This window comes from Gossypium hirsutum, chromosome A08 (assembly GCF_007990345.1).
Source record: "Gossypium hirsutum isolate 1008001.06 chromosome A08, Gossypium_hirsutum_v2.1, whole genome shotgun sequence".
In the NCBI taxonomy this organism is placed as follows: Eukaryota; Viridiplantae; Streptophyta; class Magnoliopsida; order Malvales; family Malvaceae; genus Gossypium; species Gossypium hirsutum.
This window is the reverse complement of record NC_053431.1, coordinates 35,274,162-35,301,447: the sequence shown is the minus strand read 5'-3', so window position 1 is coordinate 35,301,447 and position 27,286 is coordinate 35,274,162. Positions and strand designations below refer to the sequence as shown.

At 35.3% G+C, this 27,286-nt stretch overlaps 1 protein-coding gene and 1 non-coding gene across 2 annotated transcripts in view; both read right to left on the bottom strand.

Moving 5' to 3' along the window:
- Positions 1–758: 758 nt before the first annotated feature.
- LOC121205012 (uncharacterized) overlaps positions 759–27,286 on the bottom strand; it is a 42,860-nt gene continuing 16,332 nt past the window's right edge. The window contains exon 4 of the mRNA XM_041075945.1: positions 759–868. Coding sequence (XP_040931879.1) covers positions 759–868 — 110 coding nt within the window. The remainder of the gene's footprint in view (positions 869–27,286) is intronic.
- LOC121205663 (small nucleolar RNA R71) lies at positions 25,881–25,987 on the bottom strand. The gene has a single exon (XR_005900739.1). It is a non-coding gene; the product is annotated as a small nucleolar RNA R71 (small nucleolar RNA).

Here is a 27,286-nt window from a genome sequence, read left to right as displayed (position 1 = left end):
AGTCATCAATTTGTTTTACAATTTAACCCTTTTTTCAACTCTAAACTTAAAATCCATCAAAATATCACCAAAAGCTTCAATTATCTAACAATGGAAACTTTTTAATTATTTTGTAACACCTCAAACCTTGCTTAGACACTACGGTCGAAATCTATCGTGTCACATTGAAGTGTTTTTTGAAAAGCATGTTCTCATTGAAAACCCTTCTTACTATTTAAAACCTCTGGCCATTTTAAAACTTATGGAAACCTCAATTTCCTTTGGTTTATTAAAAGTCATTCTCTTGTAAAACATTATCACCTTTAAAACTTTATTTACTACGGAAGCTTAGTTTAAAGTTTTGCGGAAACGTGATATTTTGAAAAACAGTTATTGTTTTGGAAAAGAAAACTGTGTTCTACTCCAGCAGTTATAAAAGAACATATAAAATTCCAAATTTAGAACCAGAAATTAAAAGAGGCATTGTTACAACCCAAATCAAATATAAGTACTTGTAAATAGATAAATTAAAAGAAAGTCGAAAACAATAGCAGTTGTGTGGCCACCTCCGAGTCCCTCGCAGCACCGATCTTCCTAATGTTGGGGATTACCAGCACAGTTAATAAACAGGATGAGCTTATGAAAACTCAGTGTGTAATCCCCTCCTAAATTAAAACAGTTAGTAAACAGATAGAATTCTGAATCAATCTCGGCTGGAGCCCAGTACAGTAACAAAACAATGTGTGTGGGCCAAAGCCCAGTACAATTTCACTTGGGTCTCAGCCCTCATCAGAATCAATTGGCCTTAGCCCTTTCTCAAAATCAATAACAGTTGGGCCTAGCCCATTAACAAAATCAGATGGGCCTAAGCCCAGTACAGAATCAGTATCTGATGCAGATATGCAGACAGATTCCCAGCCCAGTCCAACCAACACACCACCCGTACCAACCAACATACCATGTGGGGATAAAATCGACTCACCCAGCCAACACACCAAGTTTAGCACCGGTTGCGGCTCAATGCCGTAGAAAGGACGGCTCAACACCGTAAATATCGCAGCAACGCTGCCAATTAACAGAACGACTGTAAGCCATAAGTATCATAGAAAGGATGAAAGCCTTATACAGAATGGCTACAGGCCGTACACTTCCTCCGTCCATAATAACCTAACCCCATGCAATATGTCATGTCATAAATATTACGTGCATGCAAAGTCATACTCAGCACAATCATATATGTAAATCATAGGCACATCAGTCATACGGAACATAAGGGCCTAATCGTCATTTTACCATACAAGGATATTATGGTCATTTTGCACTGCAAGGGTATTTCGGTGATTTTACAAGCTGGGGTCTTAACGACCCAACAGAAGGTCCACCGTCGCTTCTAGCGACTTAAGTAACCTAAACAGACATAACGGTGCAAATGGGCCTAAGGTCCATTACTCGGCCCAAGTGGGCCCACACCCTCGTGTGACCTACATAGCCCAGTCCAACAATTATCACAAGTTACATATTCAATTCGTGTGGGGCCCACGAGCCCATTGGCCCCACACGCCCCATCTAGTCCCAAGTGGCCCAGAACTACCTAAGTCGTGTGCGCGACATGATAAGTCTATCTACATCCCACTTAACAGTGAAGTTTACACAAGCGAGCCACGAGCCCATCGGGCCCATTCAGGCCCAGAATAGCCCCAGGACACGAGAATGCTCATGGCGGCCTCTACAGTCTATTGCCCATGATTTGTGGGCTCAATTCGCCTTACGTACGTTCGCACGCTCATGAGGCCCTGAATGTCATTGTTTTGACTTTTCGGCTTTTGCCGACTTCCAATAAAGTAGGGTGTGAATACACACCTGTTAATAAGAACGCGTCGAAGTCCATGATCACCAACCTTGGTTAAGCAAGTATGAAATAATCCCTCCTAAAACCAGTTATCACCAACTCATTAGGAAAATTCCTTATTTTTATATGACCACTTCAACCACAGAGTTCCAGTCCAACTCCACCTCCTACACAGCTCAACCAGCAAAATAAATACCCCATTGTGCATCCCAAGACTTGAACTTTAGACCTCACAGTTACACAACACGCCACCTTGCCACTACACCACAAGGCTCTTCATGTCACCATTTAAGCCTCAATTAATTATAAGGTCTATAGGCCAAAGTCCAGGTTCCTTTAAAAGAAAAACCAAAATAAATTGCAAGAGCCAAGACTTGAACCCATGCTCCCTTGCAACCTTAATGATGCCACAACCACTAGACCACATGCTCCCTTGTGTCATTTATTTACCACAATAATTTAAAAGGCCCTCATCCAAGCACCCAAGGTTTTATTCACTTAAAACCAAAATTTTTGCTAAAGCCCAAGTTTGAACCCAAGATTTCTCAGACACTTCACAGAGCCATTAAGCACCAAAGCAGACATTTAATTGTGTCATTTCCTTGCACAGTTAAATGCCTATATACAACCTCCTTACGGACCCATACTCAAGGCCCAATACTTCTAGGCTCAAATTCAGAGTGTTACATATTTAACCATACTGAAAATTTCAACATGTGTGGTTAACTTGAACTACCGGGATTCTGAAAATATAAAAATTACAAGAAAAAGACTAAATTGCAATAACCAATTAAAGCTTGAAATTTTTGAACTGAACGGTCGAATGTTCTTTTTTTCTTCTTCACTTTGTTTCGATTTGCATGAAAAAGACAAAATGAAAGATATGTCTTTTTTTTTTGCTATGTTTATAAAGTGGTATAATTACTACTTTAGTCATTATTCCATTCTAATTAATAAAAACATATAGTAATTAAAACTTTATCAAATTTTCAAGTTAGTCTCTTAACCTTAATTAAAAACTAATTCAAAAAAATCGTTCAACTGAAATTTAATTCGCTTCTAATATAACTCGTAAATATTTAATAATAATATTTACGAATCTAGTTCACGAAAATGAGGTTCCAAAACCACACTTTTCGACACCACTGACTTGTGGGTCATTACAGTAACATAGAAATTTTACAAAGTTTTAAATTTTTGTTGCTTTTTATTTATTTATTTTAGTAGTTAAATTTTATTTTTGTGCGCGAGCTTGTAGAAATACAAGTGATTGGTTAGAATCATGTAAATAGGATTTTTTGTTTAAACTATAAATTTGTTTGATAGTGATTGATTTTAGGTTGGTTAAGATTTAACTATTTAGTTCACTTTGTTATATTATAAATAGGTGAAAGTGTGTTAAGTATACCAAATGACAAATAAGTACATGAAAGCATATATGTTTGTTTGAATGATAATTTGTTAGAATATTAAAATTTAGTTAATTCATTTCATGAATTGAGACATTTGGGGATGACCTAAGGCATTTTTTGGTCGCCATTAGAGCCAAAAAGCCGATCGTATATGTAAATTCCCCATCACCTAATTTTTTACCCTAGTTCTACTTACCTAATGAACCTCGAATGAAACCACGAACCATAATTTTCAAAACAGTAGTTACAATTCAAAAGTGTTTAATTATAAACTTGCAAATTATAATAAATAAAAAAACTATTAAAGCCTGTTTTTTACTATGATTGCCTGAGACCTGCGCATACCGAGGCCAGTATCAGAACACGTAAATGTACCTGAAAGGGGAAACACTAATGGGGTGAGTTACACAAGCTCGGTGTGAGCTCAAAAGGTGACTAACAACATAATTATAAAATAGAAATCCAAATAGTAGTTCAAGAGTGGAATGCACATACAGAACCTAAAGGTACACACAGTACTAACCTCTCAATTTTACGTTACAATCAAGCACACCATATCATACAACCAGAAGGCTCCATTAGTAAACCCATCAATGGGTCGATACCAAAACACTTACCATCACAAACAAATCAAACATATCAATACTAAAACACAACGGCCTATAAATAATTAAACTTACAATCAGACAATCAGACAGAATGTAGAAAAAGAAATGCACCAATGTGCACCCACCCATCCAGCCAAACACCTCTCCGTCCCCCAATCATGTAACACCCCTAACCCGTATCCGTCGTCGGACTGGGTTGCGAAGCATTACCGATCAAAGGAAAAATTTCAAACACTAATATATATATATTCACTCAAGTCAATCTCATTTCAGAATATATATCCATATACACCTTGCATATAAGTCACAACCAATTTCAATTTTACAACTAACAGTACCTATAATGTATTTATATGCACGGCTTAAACTATCATCAACATGGCTGAACATATTTCTAATATCACTTATGTATCTATACATGTAGCTACCGAATCATGATCACGTCCTCAAAACTTAACAAGCTATAATACTAGTCTTAAGGTACTTACCTATACGGTTTAGGTCATGTGCAATTTAAACATGCATGCCTTTCACTTTGATACATATTAAAGCATTTGTATGGTAATGAACATGCTTTTCTAAATACACTATTAAAGTGAGTCATCATTAAAGATTATACATACTATTTAATCATTAAATTATAAACAATTGGTCTTAGTAAATATAACTATTTTATGCTCACACTATTTAATATACACTTGTTACATATAATAGTTAATAGATCTAAAATTACTTGTTCAATGACAAAATATTAGTCAATATTCGGACTTTTAGAAATTATTGATTACTTATTAACATTCTTGGCCTAACTCATATAGCAATTCCATTGTAACCAAATTAACACATACAATCATTTTATATAATTTATTAAACAATCATATATGTTTTCCATACATTATTCCATAGCCAAACCTGTTAATGTTGCACATATATAATATATACAGCTTACCTAAAATAATGATCACATTTAACATAAAATACATACCAAACAATTGGCCAAATTTATCCATGAAGCATATACAATATTTATCAACTATTAAGCTCCATGAACATTTAACCAAGAACATATAAAACAGAATTTAGACATAATAAGCAAACTATTCTCAAAGCACGTAGTACCTAACGCATACATTACACATACATGGCACACAACTATAAAACCAAAGTGAGCATAAATCGAACTTAACATAATCGAATTTAACAATAAAAGTTTAGCCATTTTCGCGTGGCCGTTATACAAAACTAAAGTACAACATTCCAAAACATATTCCAGCCTATACATGCCATAGTTCCAAAATGTAACTTATAAAATACCGAAGACAGTCAATAATGTAATAGGCTTTGCTGACGATCCCCGAGCTTGTAACTTGAATCCAAAATCTATAAAACAGAGACAAACATACACACACAATAAGCTATTTAAGCTTAGTAACTCATAAGCAAACAAACAAACCGATGATGTAATCAACTAATTTTATCTAACCAAATTACATTATCAATATCAAGCTTATTCTCAACTTACAAGTTTCATGAATAATATACCTGCACACATAACCATTACCTTGGCCGAATATTCACAAGGTTAAGTCATCAAATCATTGTTCAATTTTTAAAAGCCAAATTGTCATTATAAAATCTAATGCACATACATTTGTATACGTAAGCTCTTAAATCAAGATAAATTTTATATACATACATTAACTGAATGGCCGAATATGCAATATCATATATATATACATAATAAAAATCATTTCAATAGGAATCATACTTCTTGTTCACAAGGCCGAATACTAATGTCATATTCACATATACTTTTCATTCATGTTACACATATTTGTAACTAATATTATAATACTCACTTACCTTATTTCAATTAAGTACCAAGCTAATACATACCTGATCACTTAGCTAATTTTACATATTTGTTCACCACTTATCGATGCCCGATGAACCATTCGGAATTGGATAGGACACTCGGATAATCACACACATTGTACAATGCCAACGTCCTAGACATGGTCTTACATGTATTCACATATCGGTGCCACTGTCCCTAACAGGGTCTTACTCGCACACATATATCGGAATCGCATATTGATGCCATGGTCTTACTCGCACACATAAATAGAAATGCTATGTCATGACATATGTATCCTAACTATTCCTAAGGTTCATACAAGGCTTTCAGACGTCGTAACTCGGTCGAGACAAATTCAAAAATGTAGTAGTCAAGCCTTGTCATGTTTGGCCATAATAAATATAAATTCATACATTTCATAACAGCAATTATATCTAGCATTTAGCTACAATTAAACACGTCTATTTGCTCATAAACTTACCTCGGACAATATAAAATAAAACGGAGTGGCTAGTCGACAACTTTCATTTTTCCCTAATCCAAATCCGATTTCTTTGGTTCTTGATCTAGCCATATTCAAATTAAGCTCATTCAATCATATTTTCATTCAATTTAGTTCAAAAACACATTAATGGGAAAATTACCATTTTACCCCTGACATTTACACTTTTTACAATTTAGCCCCTATTGCATAAAACACAAAATACACAAAATTTCCCTATACCCAAGCTAGGCCGAATACTACCCATATCTATACAAGCCCATATAATTCATTTATTTCACATTCTAGTCCCTCAAATTATTATTTTTTCAATTTAGTTCTAACTACTCAAAATCATCATAAACTCCAATAGAAAACATGTTAATCTAAAACATATCTTTCATATTTCATCATCAAACAACAAAAATCACAAGCTCTCAACAATGGCAAAACTAAAAATATTCATCAAAATCAAAAATTCAAGCATGGGTTTTGTAGTATTCGAAGCAACGATCTCAGAAACGTAAACATTATCACAAACCGAGCTAGGAATCAAGCTTGAAAGTGTCAAACCTAGGTTTTCATTTCTTTTTCTCTCTCATTTTAGTTTCAGCAATGATATAATAATATGAACACCTATTTCAATTATCATATATTATATCATATATTTGAACTTATTATTATTTTACCTTATTAACATTTACTATTAAATAACAAAATGTATTAATCAAGGACACAACCGACCATTACCAACTTAAATGGGTTATTTACAACATAAAAGCTCCAACTTAGAAAACCACTAACAAGTTGGCCCTTATGCTTTTAACTATCAAGCTCTTAATTTACGCGATTAAGTCCTTTTATAAAATCGGACACTCAAACGATAAAATTAAATCACGAAAATTTCACAAACATAAATTCACACATAATAAACACAAAATATAATTTTTAAATATTTTCTGACTCAGATTCGTGGTTCCGAATCCACCATTCTGATTAGGGTCTAAATTGGGCTGTTCCAACTCTCCCCTTTAGGGATTTTCGTCCCCGAAAATCTTACCAATGAATAGGTTCGGATAACATCCTCTCATTGCATCCTCTAGCTCCCACATTGCTTCCTCAACTCCGTGTTTATGCCACAGTACTTTAACTAACAGAATTTTCTTCTTTCGCAACTCTTTAATCTCCAGAGCCAAAATACGAATCGATTCTTCCTCGTACGTCATATCGGGCTTAATCTCAACCTCAGACGGACTAATCACATGTAAAGGATCAGATCAATATCTACGAACCATCGAAACATGGAATACATTGTGGATCTTTTCTAACTCAGATGGCAACAATAGTTTGTAAGCAACTGGCCCAATACGCTCTATAATCTCATACGGCCCAATGAATCTCGGACTCAATTTGCCTTTACGACTGAATCTGAGTATTTTCTTCCACGGCGAGACTTTCAAGAAAACTTTATCTCCTATCTGAAACTCTATATCTTTACGTTTCAAGTCCGCATATGATTTCTGACGATCTAACACTGCTTTTAGACTTTCACGGATCACATTCACCATCTGTTCAATTTCTTTGATCAAATCGACCCCGTATATCTTACTTTCACTAAGCTCTGTCTAGTACAATGGTGTTCGACATTTATGGCCATACAAAGCCTCATAGGGTGCCATTTTGATACTCGATTGAAAGCTATTATTATACACAAATTCAATCAAGGTAGGTATCGTTCCCGCGTACCTTAGAACTCGAGTATGCAACATCTCAACATATCCTCAAGTATTTGGATGATTTACCTAGACTGACCATCCATTTGCGAATGGAAAGCAGAGTCTAAATGTAATTTCGTACCTAGTGCATCTTGTAGTTTCTTCCAAATCATGATGTAAACCTCAGATCTCTATTCGAAACAATAAAAATGGGCACACCATGTAATCTCACAATTTGAGAGACATATAATTCAGCCAGCTTATCAAGCGAGTAATCTGTACGTATCGGAACAAAGTGAGCTGATTTAGTCAATCTATCCACAACAACCCAGATTGCATCTTTCTTGCTCAGTGTCAACAGTAAACCAGATACAAAGTCCATAATAACTCTGTCCCATTTCCACTCCAGTATCATAATGACTGAAGCAATCCAGAAGGTACCTGATGCTCGGCTTTTACTTGTTGACAGATTAAACATTTTGAAACAAAGTCAAAAATGCCTCGTTTCATACCATGCCACCAATAAAGCGGTTTCTGTTCATTATACATCTTCGTACTACCTAGGTGAACAGATAACCGACTGTTGTGAGCTTGATTCAAAATCATTTGAATCAATTTTGAATTCCTTGGAACGCATATTCAGTTTCTAAATCTCAAGCAGTCATCAGTATCAACTCAAAACTTTGAACTAGCATTTGAATCACATTGAGCTTGTTTTGCTAACAATTCATTATCAACCTTCTGGGCCTCACAAATTTGTTGTACAAATAATGGTCTTGCTTTCAATTCAGTTATTATCAAACCATCATCAGACATAGCCATATGTGCATTCATTGTATACAAAGCAAACAGTGATTTTCTGCTTAAAGTATTAGCAACAACATTAGCCTTTCTCGGGTGATAGTCTTGTCGTCTTTTAGCAATTCTAACCATCGGCGTTGTCTCAAATTCAGATCTTTCTGAATCATCAAGTATTTCAGGCTTTTGTCGTCAGAATAAACATGGCATTTCTCACCGAACAGATAGTGATGCCAAATTTTTAATGCAAACACCATAGCTACCAACTCTAGGTCGTGTGTCGGATAGTTCTTTTCATGTGGCTTTAACTGTCTCGAGGCATAAGCTATAACTTCACCTTCCTGCATCAAAACACAGCCCAAGCCATTTAAAGATGCATCACTATAGATAACAAATTCTTTACCCGATTCTGGCTGAACTAGCACTGGAGCTTCGATCAAAAGGGCTTTCAACTGATCAAAACTTTTCTGGCACTTCTCTGACCATTAAAACTTAACATCTTTCTGTAATAGCTTCATCATCAGAGCTGCAATCATAGAGAAAACTTTCACGAACCGTCTATAGTAACTAGCAAGTCCTAGAAAACTTCAGACTTTAGAAACATTCCTCGAAGGTTTCTGATAAAGTATAGCTGAAATTTTGCTCGGATCAACCCGAATACCCGATGCTGATACCACATGGCCTAGAAAACTGACTTCACTTAACCAGAACTCAGTTTACTGAACTTCGCATACAACTACTTATCTCGCAAAGTCTATAACACAAGTCTCAAATGATCGGCATGTTCGATTTCATCACGGGAGCAGATCATAATATCATCTATGAATACAACCACAAATCGATCTAGAAACGATCTGAAGATCCGATTCATCGAATCCATAAAAACAGCAGGTGTATTAGTAGGTCTGAAAGGCATAACCAAGACTTCATAGTGTCCGTACCTCGTTTGAAACGCAGTCTTTGGCACATCAGAGTCTTTAACTAATAATTGATAGTAGCCAAATCTCAGATCTATCTTCGAAAACACTGTAGCCCATTTCAGCTGATCAAACAAATCATCAATTCATGGCAATGGATACTTATTCTTTATAGTCACCTTATTGAGCTATCTATAATCAATATACATTCTCATAGTTCTGTCTTTCTTTTTGACAAACAACATTGGTGCACCTCAAGGTGAGAAACTCAGTCGCGTGAAACCTCTATCTGTCAACTCTTGCAACTGAGCATTCAATTCTTTTAATTCCATAGGTGCCATTCAGTACGGAGTTTGGGATATCAGAGTCATCCCACACATTAACTCAATACCAAACTCTACGTCCCGAATAGGTGGCAAACCCAGTAATTCTTCAGGAAACACATCTGGATACTCACATACAACTGACACTGATTCAATGTTTCTTTCAGTCACTTTACTGTCAAGCACATATGCAAAGTAACTTCGCAGCCTTTTCTCACATTTTTCTGAGCTAACATTGAAGAAGTCACTGCTGGTAACCCATTAAAATCACTAGATACAATCTGAATAACCTCATTATTCTAGCTCCGTAAATCAATGGCATTTCTTTTAGAGTTCACAACAGCATTATGTAAAGTCAACCAATCCATACCCAAAATCATGTCGAACTCATCAAACGACAACAACATCAAGTCAGTTGGAAACCATAGATCTCAAACCATCAAGGGACAATTCTTACACACTTTGTCAACCATAACACACCGGCCCAAGGGATTTGACACTCTAATCACAAACTCAGTAGACCAACAGGTAAAGTCTTACTGAATACTAATGTCTCACACATATAAGAATGAGTAGAACCAGGATCAATCAATGAAATATCAGTATCATAAAGAGTGAATGTACCAATAATGACATCTGGGGATGAAGCCTCCTCTCGTGCATGAATAGCATTGGCTCTGGGAGGGGCACGGGCCTCAGATTTGACTGCTATATCTTTAGCCCCTCTCTGACTGCCACTCGCATTGCCTGCATTTTTGGGTGGTCTACCTCTAGCTGCAGTATTACCCGATCTCGTATTCTGCACTGGATTTTCTTCAGCTAACATTAGCAGTCATGAATATAATGATCTGTCGATCTGCATTTAAAACAGGCCCGATCATACAATCTGCAACTGCTGGGATGTTGTTACCATAGTGTTTACACTCGGGTTGATTTGATCTGCCATTCCCCACACTAGCTACTGAGGTATCTCTCGAGCTCATAGGTGGTCCACTCTGATCCCGTCTAGAATAACCTAAAGTGGCTTTGGAATGGCTAAAATCATCTCAGAACTTCTTTGGTACTGATTGGAATGACTTATCAGACGTTCTTTTTGTGGATCTCTAGCTTCAAAGTCAGCTTTTCTTTTCTCTTTCCTGAGCTCTTCATCTTCACAGGCTCACTCAACCAGTACTACGAACTTTTTTATCTCCAGAATGCTAAATAATAGTTTAATGTCTTCGTTCAGCCCATCTTCAAATCTTTTACACATTATAGCTTCGGTAGAAACACACTCTCGGGCATATCAACTGAGTCTCACAAATTTTCGTTCATACTCTATCACGGACATCCGACCCTATTTCAGCTCCAGAAATTCTTTTCGCTTCTGATCAATAAATTTCTAGCCGATATACTTCTTAGAAACTCAGTCTGAAAGAATTCCCAGGTCACCCATTCTTTCAGACACACTGATACTAGGGTATTCCACCAGTGATATGCTATGTCTCGAAGCAAAGATATAGCACATTTCAAACATTCATCTGGGTACAGGATAGCTCATCAAACACATAGATAGTATTGTCGAGCCAAAACCCAGCCTGCTCAGCATCATCATCATCAGTAGCTTTAAATTCTTCAGCCCTGTGCTTTCTGATTTTATCGACAGGTCTCTTATATAATCTCTGCGGATTACTTACTTGAGGTACAGTAGGCATCGAAGATGGATTAGTCGGGGTGGAGGTTGTTGTGCAGCTGGGTTAGTCCAGATATACCGAGTAAACCATTCATGCACCATTTGGTAAAAGGCTTGTCTACCTGGTTACATGAAATCAGTCGAGACTCAATCGGCGCTGCTCCCGCTACACTCTCAACATCATTAGCTACAGCTCTGCCGGGATCCATTTACTATATGAAAACACATTTTAAAAGGTTAGAAGTCATCACAGTTTCGCAGTATATATTATGGCATGTATAGCCAGACTCACACGCGCTACGTTAGCGCTAGAATCGACTAAACCGTAACTCTGATACCAATTAAATGTAAAACCCCTAACCTGTATCCATCGTTAGACTGGGTTGCGACGCATTACCGATCAAAGGCAAAATTTCAAACACTAATATATATATATTCCCTCAAGTCAATCTCATTTATAATTAAAACACAATCAAATTTCATTTCAGAATATATATCCATATTCACCTTGCATATAAGTCATAACCAATTTCAATTTTACAACTAACAGTAACTCTAATATATTTATATGCACAGCTTAAACTATCATCAAAACTATCATCAACATGGCTGAACATATTTCTAATATCACTTATGTATCTATACATGTAGCTACCGAATCATGATCACGTCTTCAAAACTTAACAAGCCATAATACTCGTCTTAAAGTACTTACCTATACGGTTTAGGTCATGTGCAATTTAAACATGCATGCCTTTCACTTTGATACATATTAAAGCATTCGTATAGTAATGAACATGCTTTTTTAAATACGCTATTTAAAGTGAGTTATCATTAAAGATTGTACATACTATTTAATCATCAAATTATAAACAATTGGTCTTAGTAAATTTAACTATTTTATGCTCACAATATTTAATATACACTTGTTACATATACTAGTTAATACATCTAAAATTACTTGCTCAATAACAAAATATTAGTCAATATTTGGACTTTTAGAAATTATTGATTGCTTATTAACATTCTTAACCTAACTCATACAGCAATTCCATTGTAACCAAATTAACACATACAATCATTTTATATAATCTAATAAACAATCATATATGTTTTCCATACATCATACCATAGCCGATCCTGTTAATGTTGCACATATAAAATATATACGGCTTACCTAAAATAAGGATCACATTTAACATAAAATACATACCGAACAATTTGCCAAACTTATCTATGAAGATATACAATATTTATCAACTATTAAGCTCCATGAACATTAAACCAAAAGCATATAAAACTGAATTTAGACATAACAAGCAAACTATTCTCAAAGCACGTGGTACCTAAAACATAAATTACACATACATGGAACATAACTATAAAACCAAAGTGAGCATAAACTGAACTTAACATAACCGAATTTAACAATAAAAGGTTAGCCATTTTCGCATGGCCTTTATACAAAACTAAAGTACAGCATTCCAAAACATATTCCAGCCTATACGTGCCATAGTTCCAAAATGTAAATTATAAAATACCGAAGACTGTCGATAGTGTGATAGGCTTTGCTGATGATCCCCGAGCTTGTAACTTGAATCCAAAATCTATAAAATAGAGACAAACATACACACACAATAAGCTATTAAGCTTAGTAAGTCATAAGCAAACAAAAAAACTGACGATGTAATCAACTCATTCTATCTAACCAAATTACATTATCAATATCAAGCTTATTCTCAACTTACAAGTTTCATGAATAATATACCTGCACACATAACCATTACCTTGGCCAAATGTTCACAAGGTTAAGTCATCAAATCATTGTTCAATTTTCAAAATCCAAATTGTCATTATAAAACCTAATGCACATACATTTGTATATGTAAGCTCTTAAATCAAGATAAAATTTTATATACATACATTAACTAAATGGCCGAATGCATAATAAAAATCATTTCAACAAGAATCATACTTCTTGTTCACAAGGCCGAATACACATGTCATATTCACATATACTTTTCATTCATGTTAGACATATTTGTAACTAATATCATAATACTCACTTACCTTATTTCAATTAACTACCTCTGATCACTTAGCTAATTTTACATATTTCTTCACCACTTATCGATGCCCGATGAACCATTTGGAATTGGATAGGACACTCGGATAATCACACACATCGTACAATGCCAACGTCCCAGACGTGGTTTTACATGTAATCAAATATCAATGCCATTGTCCCTGACAGGGTCTTACTCACACACATATATCAGAATCACATATCGATGGCATGGTCTTACCCGCACACATAAATCGAAATCCTATGTCATGACATATGTATCCTAACTATTCCTAAGGTTCATACGGGGCTTTCGGACGTCGTACCTCGGTCGAAACGAATTCGGAAATGTAGTAGTCAAGCCTTTTCATGTTTGGCCATAATAAACATAAATCCATACATTTCATAACACCATATATTTCTAGCATTTAACTATAATTAAACACGTCTATTTGCTTATAAACTTACCTCGGACGATATAAAATAGAACAGAGCAGTTAGTCGATAACTTTCATTTTTCCCCGATCCAAATCCGATTTCTTTGGCTCTTGATCTAGACATATTCAAATTAATCTCATTCAAACATATTTTCATTCAATTTAGTCCAAAAACACATATATGGGCAAATTACCATTTTATCCCTGACATTTACACTTTTTACAATTTAGTCCCTATTGCATAAACACAAAATACACAAAATTTCCCTATACCTAAGCTAGTCTGAATACTACCCATATCCATACAAGCTCATATAATTCATTTATTTCACATTTTAGTCCCTCAAATTATTATTTTTGCAAGTTAGTCCTAATTACTCAAAACATTCAAAAACTCCAATACAAAACATGTTAATCTAAAACATATCTTTCATATTTCATCATCAAACAGAAAAAATCACAAGCTCTCAACAACGGCACAACTCAAAATATTCATCAAAATAAAAAATTCATGCATGGGTTTTGTAGTACTCGAAGCAACGATCTCAGAAACGTAAAAATTATCAAAAACCGAGCTAGAACTTACCCTGAATCAAGCTTGCAGTGTCGAACCTAGCTTTTCTTTTCTTTTTTTCTCTTGTTTTAGTTTCGGCAATGATATAAAAATATGAACACCTATTTTAATGATCATATATTATATCATATATATTAACTTATTATTATTTTACCTTATTAACCTTTATTATATAATAACAAAATGTATTAATCTAGGACACAATTGGCTATTACCAACTTAAATGGGTTATTTACAACATAAAAGCTCCAACTTAGAAAGCCACTAACAATTTGGCCATTATGCTTTTAACTATCAAGTTTGTAATTTATGCGATTAAGTCCTTTTATTAAATCGGACACTCAAACGATAAAATTAAAACACAAAAATTTCACAAACATAAATTCACACATAATAAACACGAAAAATACTTTTTAAATATTTTTCTGACTCATATTCGTGGTCCCGAAACCACCATTTTGATTAGGGTCTAAATCAGGCTATTACAAATCACACCCTAAACGAGCTAATTAAGCTCATCCAATCAAACACACCACATAGGACCTCAAATGTAACACCCCAAACCCAGCCTAGAAGTTAGGCCCGAATCTGACGTGTCACATTGAAGTGTTTTTCAAAAACCCTTCTTATTTGAAAACTTGAGTAAAATCCCTGTTACGTTAGTTTATTTTCAACACGTGGTTCATTGAAAAATACAAAATTTTATTCCCAAAATCTCTTTTAGTTGTTGAATCTAGTTTTAAATTAATTACTAAAAACTTGATGTTAAAAAGTTAAGTTGCGAAAGCATTTTTAAAATGTTACGGAAACGTAGTGTTTGAAAACAGTTATTGTTTTGGAAAACCATGTCCTACTTCTAACAGATATTAAACATACTAAATAAACTTCCCAAATAAAAAGTTAAGAAAATAAAGAGGCCTTATTACAACCCAAATAAAAACCAAAGTGCTTAACTAAATAAACGAAATAGAAAAACATGTGCAGTTGTGTGGTCATCTCCGAGTCCCTCTACGACACTGATCCACCTAACGCTGGGGATTACCTGCACAGTTAATAAACGGGGTGAGTTTACAAAAACTCAGTTTGTAATCCCCTTACTAGAGTAGCAGTCAGCATACCGAAATAGAAACAGAAACAGTCTGGCTAGAGCCCATTAACAGAAACAGTATAGTCCAGTTTAGAGCATATGTGGGCCAAAGCCTATTGCAATAACATTTGGGTCACAGCCTATAACAGAATCTGGTGGGCCTAGCCCAAACTAATAACAGAACATAATGTGTGAATGTATCGATACATGTTATCCCATCCAACCCTGCACTTGCCTCCATCCAACCCTGCACTACCTGTGGGGAATAACTCACCCACGTCATCCCTACACTTATAATGTTAGCACCGGTTGCAACACTAACCGAAATCGCAGCAAAACTGCTAGCAATATGCATGGCTTAAAGCCATTATTACAATAATAATATTAGCACAAAGCCATTGATAACAGATCGGCACATAGCCATCAATATCATATCGGCACAAAGCCATCAATAACAGATCGACACATAGCCATCAATATCATTTCGGCACAAAGCCATCAATAACATACCGGCACGAAGCCTTCGATAGCATATCAGCACAAAGCCTTCAATAGCATACTGGCACAAAGCTATAATCAGAATAACAGGCTAAAAGCCTTTAGTATAGAATCTTTCTCCATAACAGTGTCCCAACCCCATGCATTATGTCGTGCATGTAGAATGTCTTGCTCACTCATTACACATGTATGCAGTATGGCAATGCTCAGTAACAATCATTTACGTACATATCAGAAGCACATCAGTCATACTTAAAACAACTTAAACAATCGTTCTACCTCTAGGGGTATATTGGTTATTTTCACCTAATAGGGGTAAAACGTCATTTTACCATACAGGGGTATTTCTGTAATTTACCCTACAGGGGTATTTCGATAATTTACCCTATAGGGGTATTTCGGTAATTTACCCTAAAAGGATATTTCAGTAATTTTACAAACTGGGGTTTTAACGACCTAACAGAAGGTCCATCGTCGCCTTGAGAGACTTAAGTAACCTAAACAAACATAACGGTGTAAATGGGCCTAAGACCCATACTCGGCCCAAGTGGGCCCACACCCTCGTGTGGCCCATTTAGCCCAAATTTAGTTACGACTATGTGACCTACATAGCCCAGTCCAATAATTATCACAAGTTACAGATTTAATCTGTCCGTTGGGCCCACTCGGTACATCTAGGCCTAGTGTGGCCCAGAACTACCTAATTCGTTTGCATGACATGACAAGTCTATCTAATCCCACTTAACACTGAAGTTTACACAAGCAGGCCCATGGGCCTATTAGGCCCATCGAGGCCCAGAATAGCCCTAGCACACGAGAAAACTCATGGCGGCCTCTACAGTCTATCGCCCATGATTTGTGGGCTCGGTTCTCCCCTCATACATTCGCATGCTCCTGAGGCCCCGAATGCTACGGTTTCAGCTTTTCAGCTTTTGCCGACTTCCAAAAAAGAAGGGCATGAATACACACCTGTTTATGAGAATGCACCGAAGTCCATGATCACCAACTTTGGCACATCGTGCATTGAGTCTTAATCACTTTTTCCCTTCCCGAACTCATCTGGTTCACTCTATTTAAAGCCAGCTTCTCGCCAATTCCCATGTTAGCTTCCCAATGTGGGATTACTTTCAACCATTAGGAAAATTCCTTATTTTTATATGACCACTTCAACCACAGAGTTCCAGTCCAACTCCACCTCCTACACAGCTCAAACAGCAAAATAAATACCCCATTGCGCATCCCAAGACTTGAACCTTAGACCTCACAGTTACACAACACGCCACCTTGCCACTACACCACAAGGCTCTTTCTGTCACCATTTTAGCCTCAATTAATTATAAAGTCTATAGGCCAAAGTTCAGGTTCTTTTAAAAGAAAAACCAAAATAAATTGCAAGAGCCAAGACTTGAACCCAGGCTCCCTTACAACCTTAATGACGCCACAACCACTAGACCACATGCTTCCTTGTGTCATTTATTTACCATAATAATTTAAAAGGCCTTCATCCAAGCACCTCAGGTTTTATTCACTTAAAACCAAAATTTTTGCTAAAGCCCAAGTTTGAACCCAAGATTTTTCCAACACTTCTCAGAGCCATTAACCACTAAAGCAGACATTTAATTGTGTCATTTACTTACACAATTAAATGCTTATATACAACCTCCTTATGGACCCATACTCAAGGTCCAATACTTTTAGGCCCAAATTTGGGGCATTACATCGAAAGGCCCATCTAACCCTACACACAATGTATGTGGTCTAGGCCACTCAGATAATACCGAGCAAAGCTGACGTATATGTAGTATAGTGCATTGCGGTAAATCGTTGTACAGATATGTTGCAGTTGAACTCTCAAATCAGATCAGAATCAGTCTTCCTTCTCTTCACAACCAAACCCCAAATGTTTTATGCAAATGTATGTATGCAGACAGGTGTACAGTGTAACAACCCATTTTTAGTCAAATTGGAATAGTAGTTTCGGGACCCCAAATCTGAAGTCGAAATAATTATTTTATTAATATTTTAATGTTTAAAGCATGATATTATGATTGTGTGAAATTTTTGTTAAGAAATTTTATCGTTTGAATGCTTATCGTGTAAAATGTAAAACTTATGTTCTATTAGCTAAAGGTGTCTAATAGCTATGAAATATTAAAGTGGAGGTCCTTATGTGATAATTAGACCATTATTAACATTATTGGACATTTATGTACATGGTCTTTATGATTTATTAATGTTTTATTAAAGGTTATAATGGTACTGGTAATTGATTAATTAAAATTTAATAAGTTTAATAAACCATATATTTTAGTCCATCTTCTTCCTTCTAGCCAAAATTAAGAAAAGAAAAAGATCCATGAATGCTATTTAGGGTTCGGCAATTTCATGGTTAAATTCGTAAGTGATTTTGACTCGATTTTTAGCGATTTCTATGTTTTTGAGATTGTTGCAGTTTAACCTAGCTAGCCCAGGGTGTAACACCCCTAACTTGTATTCGTCGCCAGATTAGGGTTACGAGGCATTACTGGAAAAAACACAACTCAGAACATTCATATAATACATCACATGTACAAAGGTATATCAACTTCTTTCTAGTAATTCTCAAACTCGAACAACAACCATTTACTGATTCATATAAATCAAATGTGCATATGTAAACAATTCAAGCAATTAAAATTAAACATGCTTTACAATTCAATTACATCAATATCGTCAGCCTATTCAAGTATTTGAACCAAGCTATTATACGTCAAAACCAAAATTTGCATATGTTTCATAATTACAAAGTTTGAACTATATGGCCATCAATTCTATATCATTCGAATATTATACCATATCGCCCCATATCACACAGCATAATATTTATTAGCATAAAAGATAGCAGCTAACATTACAACATGGCCAAATATACTTCTTTTATATTGCAAATTCATGTGCATATTACCATATCAATATGGACCATTTTTGAACACAAATGTCAAATCATATCATACCTAATTCGTAAACTAAATAACATGTCTAACCATCATATATTCAACCAATTTATGAATCATTTCTAAGCATAATTATCAAATCAAAATATACCAAATTTTATATGCTAACATCATGACAAAATTACAAGTACACAACCAATTCATTTCTCACCTATTCGACTATCAAAATTAACCCCTAAAGTCATACCAATTCAACCATTCAATCTTAAATTAAATTTATCATTGCATAACCAAATACAAAAGACAACTTGTCACTCTATGACTATCCATTTAGCTAACAAAACTTACCTAATACATAGTCATTATTTACTAATAAGTAATCGAATCAAAGTAGCCATTTTACTTCAATAATTTTCCATTAACCCTTTATACACATAACAAAAATCAAACATTACACTTATCACTTGACCTTTAAATATCAAACCACAAATAAATATGTCATATGCATATATATTTAATTTATGTATCATTAGCCGGATATGCATGCACATCATCTACCAATTCCAAGTCAATTTACAAGACGAATTATATATCAAATTTCATGTCAATAATGAACCACACAAAATAACCAAATTCACAAGATATAGCAAAGTCATCTCATAGCTTATCAACATGTACCAAAAATAAAAAAACACATCCATTATTTACATCATTACTCAAGCCTCAAATATTAATAAACCATAGCCGAAACATTAAAACCAAACATAACCATCATTTGATCAAAGCATAAAATCCAATCTTAACAAAATAATAAGCCATTTTCGCATGGCTCATATTTACATACCCCAAAATAAAATATATAAACTAGCCTATACATGCCATAGGTTCAAGTTCAAACTTATAAAAGTATCGGAACAGTCGATAGTGTGATAAACTTCACTGACGATCCCCGAGCTCGTAACTTGTCTCCAAAATCTATAAAACAGAGGCAAACATACATAAACAGTAAGCTATCATAGCTTAGTAAGTCATAAGCAAATAAATAACTAATTGACATAATCAACTCAATTTAACCAAACCAATTCATGCTATCATAATCACTTCATGCTTACAGTTTCATATACAATATATACTTTCATATATATATAAACTTTATCTTAGCCGAATATACATATCTATTATCATAGTATCATTCAATTTCAAAGGCATAATATCATTATATAATCAAATATATATATACACTCATATGCATAAACTCATGAATCAAACTTTAATATCACATACTTATACATAACATGTGTCCGAATATACTTCACAAAAATACACATATATTTACATTAACATCATGTATAATTTGCATCACATATCAAATAACCAACTTACCTTATTTTCAAATAGGTAATCAACTATCACATACCTGTTCACTTTAGCTCAATTTACACATTCGATCACAACTTATCATTGCCCGTTGAACCATTTGGAATTGAATAGGATACAAGGATAATCACACATATCGTACAATCCCAACATCCCAGACGTGGTCTTACATCTAATCACATATCGATGCCACTGTCCCAGACAGGGTCTTACACGTAATCACTTATCGATGCCAATGTCCTAGACATGGTCTTACATGAGAACACATATCGGAAATCCTATGGCATGACATATGTATCCTAGCTATTCCTAAGCTTCATACGGGCTTTCGGATGTCGAAACTCGATCGAATCGAACTCATACACATAACTTTCAAGCTTATTCATATTTGGCTTCCACATATATATACTATCACATTATTCATTTCAGCTTATATAGTTCATATTTAATCAAATAAATAACATCTATTTACTTATAAACTTACCTCGAACAACGATAATCGGAATAGAACGATTAGTCGACAACTTTTGTTTTTCCCTGATCCAAATTTGATTTCTTTGGTTATTGATCAAAACATATTCAAATTAAACCCAATCAATCATAATTTCATTCAATTTAATCCAAAAACACATAAATGGGAAAATTACCATTTTGCCCCTGACATTTCGCACTTTTTACAAGTTAGTCTAGATTGCACAAAACACAAAACGTCCAAAATTTGAATACACTATGCTTAGGCCGAATGTTCCTTATGTTCATACAAGTCCATACATTTCATTTATTTCACATTTTAGTCCCTCAATTTATTATTTTTCCAATTTAGCCCTAATTACACAAATTCATCAAAAACTCCAATACAGAACATATTAATCCAAAACATATCTTTCATAATTCATCATCTAACATCACAAAGCTCAATTATTCATCAATGGCATAACTCAAAATATTCATCAAAATAAAAAATTCAAGCATGAGCTTTGGAAATTACACTGCAACGATCTCAAAAATGTAAAAATTATCAAAAACCAAGCTAGTTACATACCTTAATCAAGCTAGTCTTTGGCCGAACCCTTAAAAGCTTTATTTTTATTTCTTTATTTTTGTTTTTTGGTCAAACCAAGATGATGAACACTTAGGTTTTGGTTTTATGTTTTATATTATTATAACTTAATAATCATTTTACATATTTAACCTTTAAAATAAAATATAAAACCAATATAATTCTTGGCCACAACCGTCCATATCATGTTCTCATGGAAAAATTGCATTATAAATTCTTCAAATTATAAAGAAACTATCAATTTGGCCCTTACACATTAAACCATCAAATTTTCATTTTACGCGATTGAGCCCTTTTTATTAAATCAGCACTCACACAACAAAATTAAAACACAAAAATTTCACAGATATAAATTCACACATAATAAACATAGAAGATAATTTTAAAATATTTTTCTGACTCAGATTCATGGTCTCGAAATTGCGTTCTGAATAGGGTCTAAATCGGGCTATTACACAAGGACTATTTTGTAAAACTGATAAAGGTTTAAGGTTTTGGCATTCATGAATGTATGTGTGTTTTGATGTTTGATGATAGAAAATGCATGTTTGTTGTTAGATAAACAACATTTGTTAAGTGATTTTTAGTAAAATGTCCAAATAGGGATTAATTTGTGAAATGTTGAAATTTGGTGGTTAAATTGTGAAATAAATGAAAAATTTGGACTGCTAGGGACCTAATTAAAATTCGGCTAGCATGGGTTTTGTAACAGCCCAAACCCGGCCTGGACGTTATTACCGAATCTGGCAATGTCACATTGAAGTGTTTTCCGTAAAATGTTATATCGATGAAAACTCTTAATAAATATTTAACCTCATTGTGTGTTTTTGAAAAATAGTTATCTTTTTGAAACTTGCATTACTATCCAAAAATTATTTACTTCAAAATAGTTATTTATTTCCAAAAACATCATTCTATAGCGGAAGATTTTTAAAACAAATGCGTACTTGCATTTACTTTGTAAAAATATTGTTTCTTTTGAAAACTCGAGTTTTTGTATCTCTAGCAGTTATAAACCAAAGCAAATAAAAACCCAAATTAAAGTTAAAATCCATAGAGGCCTTATTATAGTCAAAATACCCAATTCAAAAATTATTTATAAAAATAAGGCAAATATGATAGTAAATATGGTTGTGTGGTCGCCTTTGAGTCCCTCGCAGCACTAATCCACCTCAGCTTTGGGATTACCTGTACAGACGAACAAATGGGTGAGTTTAGGAAAACTCAGTGTCTCATCCCATATAAGAAAATAGTCAGAAAACAAGTACAGACTGGGCCTAAGCCTTTTTTTGTAACAACGACAATATCAGCTTGGGCTTTAGCCCATCTCAATACAAAAATAGTCATGTGTTTAGGGATTCACCCATTACAGTAACAATAATCAGTGTAATAGTTTAAACAATATATAAGTCCTACCCATCCAGCCTCTACACTCCAACTCCATCCAACCCTACACTCCATGTGGGGATACAATCAACCCACCCATCCTTACACTCCAGAATTAGCACCGGTTGCGGCACTATACAGTAATATGCAGCTGGGCTGCCAGTAGTTTAGGCTCGAAGCCTTTCAGTACACTTCCTCCCATCAGTATAAACCCATCCCCATGCAATGCATCATACAATCATGTCACGTCATGTCATAGAATCATACATGTATCCATTACAGTTTAAATAACATGCTAAAATACGGTCATACATGCACACATATATATACCTCACATAAGGGCAAAATGGTCATTTTATCATATAGGGGGTCTAGGTAAATATACCGACCCAACAATAGGTCCACAGTCGTCTCGGGCGACCCATGTAACCTTAACAGTCAAACAGTGAATATGGGCCCATGTGGGCCCACACGCCCGTGTGGCCCACACAGCCCAGGAATGGCCTTAGTCGTATGGGTTACACAACCTGGTCCACTATTCTTCACACATCCGTGTAGTTTACCCGTGTGGGGCCAATGCTCCCGTAGGGCCCACACGACCCATTTCAGCCCACTATGGTTTAAAGCGGCCTCGACCCATGATATCGCTCATGGCCGGCCTCAACGGTCATACGGCCATACTTAGGCATATGAACTACTACACAAGCAACCCACTGATAAACGCCAAATTATACATAGTTTTACCCCAAATACTTAGCATATTTATGGATGTTTACCACTAGATTTGTGGATTTTGGTGCTCTTAATCCAATTATTTCATGTTTTGTACTCAGGAGAGCACCAAGAGTCAAAAAGAGATAAAAACGAACTAAAAAAAGGCAAAACGGACCAAATCGAGAAGATCACACAGCCTAAGCCTTGCCATACGGGCATCTCACATGCCCGTGGCCTTCGAAGGTGTCGACCAAGGTTTACACGATTCACACGGCCTAGCCATTGAGCCCATACGGCTGTGGCAATTTAAAGGATCGAACACGGCCTGGCAATCACGTCACACAGCCGTGGCACACGGGCGTGTCCCTTTTTCAAAGAGTTGTATTTTACATTGAAAAGGGTACATAGGGAGGAAGAAAGCCAATCCAAAGCCTATATAAACACCCTAAGTATGACCTAGAGAGGGAGGCCTTTTCCAGAACTTTTCTGGAATACAGAACCATATGCCAAGAATTACTTGAAGGAAGCCAGACGATCCATCCCAAAAGCCGGAGCTACTCTAAGACTGAATATCTCTCTCAGAATTCCTTCAGGGGTTTTAGAGTTTTCTTCATGTTTTGTTATTTTATACTTTTGAGATGTACTCTTATTTTATTATGAATTAAACCCTTTAGATATCTAAGAGGAATGAAACCTAAGACAAATCTTGTTATTATTTTCTAAATCGTATGATAAAATATTTAACTTGTTCTTAATTATGTGTTCTTAATTCTTGTTTTGATATCCCAAGATACTGATTCAAGACACGCTCTTATTCAGAGGAGGAACAAACCCTGTCTAAGAGTACATTTGTCATAAATAAGCAGAGTTGATTGCGCGCCTATAAATAGGGTGACAAGATTTTGCTGGATTAGGGTGAAACCTAATAAGGGGATCCATAGATCGAGTTAATGCAACCCTAGAGTGTTAATTAGAGAAAAGTCTCGGTTATTCAATCTAGAGATTAGACGTTATTAGTCTTGAATAGGGATAATAACATAACTTAGGGATCTCTACGGAACAAGTTGAATGAATAAATCGTCCGATTCGGAGCCAGAATAACAAGTAAAGTCTAGGTGGTTTTTTCCTTAGGTATTGTCTCAAGTCAATCGATTTTCCCAAAAGCAATTCCCCAATTCTTTTCTCTGTGCATTCATAGTTTAAATAATTAGCTAATTAAAACAAACCCTTTTATTCCTAGGCTAGATAATAAAAAGATAGTTATTACTAGTACTTTTGGTTCCTTTGGGTACGATATCCCGGTCTTGCCATTACTATACTATTGTTCAATAAGTACGCTTGCCTTTTCATCTTGATAATAGTTAGTCTAGGTTTGATCTTCATTATAAATATTTATTACTTGTTACGAATCACGCGATCAAGTTTTTGGCGCCGTTGCTAGGGAGCTGAAATATTAGGAATATAAATTTTTATTACTTTAGCCATTTATTTTTCTTGCAATTTTATTTTATTTTATTATTTATTAATTTACTTTTTCTCTTTTTTTGGCATGTTTTTATAGTTTATGACTAGAAGAAACCCGTCAGAACCATTACTTTTTGACGAAGAAATCGATCGTACAATTCGTAAAAATCAAAGAGAAATAAGGCATAGCTTACGATACACGGAGAATGAGCGAGAAGACGATACTCAAACTCCAACCGACGAGATGGCTGAAAGCCAAGGCAATCAGCTACCTCCTGCAATTGCGGTTAATCAAAATCCTGCTCCACGTACTATGTATGATTATGCTAAACATTCTTTAACAGGAACTGAATCTAGCATAGTTAGACCTGCTGTAGCAGTAAATACTTTGGAACTAAAACCTAACAGTATTCAGATGATACAGCAATTCATTCAGTTTGATGGTTTACAGGATGAAGATCCCAACGCTCGTTTAGCAAACTTTTTGAAATTTTACGATACATTAAAAATCAATGGCGTTTCTGATGATGCCATTCATCTTCGGTTATTTCCCTTTTCACTAAGAAACAAAGCTAAATAGTGGTTGAACTCGTTACCACGAGGGTCTATCACTACTTAGGAACAAATGACCAAGAAATTTTTACTAAAATATTTTTTGCCGGCTAAAACGGCTAAATTACGTAAAGATATCTCTTTTTTTCTGCAGATGGATTTAGAAACATTTTACGATGCATGGGAGAGATACAAGGACTTACTGAGAAGGTGCCCTCACCATGGGTTACCTCTTTCGCTTCATGTACAAACATTCCATAATGGTTTGAATCCCTCGACTCGGTAAATGGTTGACACAGCTGCTGGCAGAACCATCAACAACAAAACACCTGAAGAGGCTTATGAATTCATTGAAGAAATGTCACTGAATAACTATCACTGGCAAGTCATGAGGACTAAGCCAACAAAAATAGTCGGTGTTTATAACGTCGACTCAGTTACGATGCTGTCAAATCAGGTAGAACTTCTCAATAAAAAGATTGATGGTTTACTTGGTTCTACACAAATACATCCAGTAATGAGGTGTGACTCAAGTGGAGGAGGTGTGCATACAGAATATCAATCCTTCAATCCCACAACCGAAGAAGAACAAATCAACTATATGGGTAAAAAAAACTTTCGATCTCAAAATAACCCATACAGTAATACTTATAATGCAGGTTGGAGGAACCACCCAAATTTCTCATGGGGCGGTCAAGGAAATCAAAGACCACAACATCCTTCGGGCTACCAACAACCACCCTACCAATAGGAAAAGAAGCCAAACCTTGAAGAGTGCTCTCAAAGTTTATTTTGTTGTCGGAAACTCATTTTCAGAACACCGAGACAGCACTTAAAAATCAACAAGCATCGATCCAAGGACTCGAACCTCAGATAGGCCAGCTTTCCAAACTAATCTACGAACGACCACAAGGTAGTTTTCCAAGTAATACTAAACCTAACCCAAGGGAACAACTCAACGCAATTAATATTCAAGATGACGAAGGAGTCATTGAGCCTGAACCAGAACCGAGGCAAGAAACTGTGGTAAGCAAGGGTCAAGGTGAGGTAGATCAAAATACAAACAAACCGGTGAATGAAGAATATAGATCTCGTGTCCCATACCCTAACGCGACAATGAAAGACCGCTCAGACAAACAATTCGGTAAATTCCTCAGACTTTTGGAAAAATTACATATTAACTTACCGTTTATTGAATCTTTGTCGTAGATTCCAAATGCAATGAAATTTTTAAAAGAGCTTTTAGTAAACAAGCGGAAGATGGACGAAGCGTAGCATATGGAGCTAAATGCAGTCTGCTCAGCTATTCTACAGAATAATCTACCCGAAAAATTGAAAGATCTAGGGAGTTTTACAATTCCTTGCTTAATTGGTAGTTTAGATATAAGTCATGCATTAGCTGATTTAGGGGCTAGTATTAACGTCGTGCCATACAAAATGTTTAAGCAACTAGGTCTTGGGAAACCTAAACAAACTAGGATGAGCATTCAATTGGCAGATAAAACTATAAGATTTCCTAGGGGTATT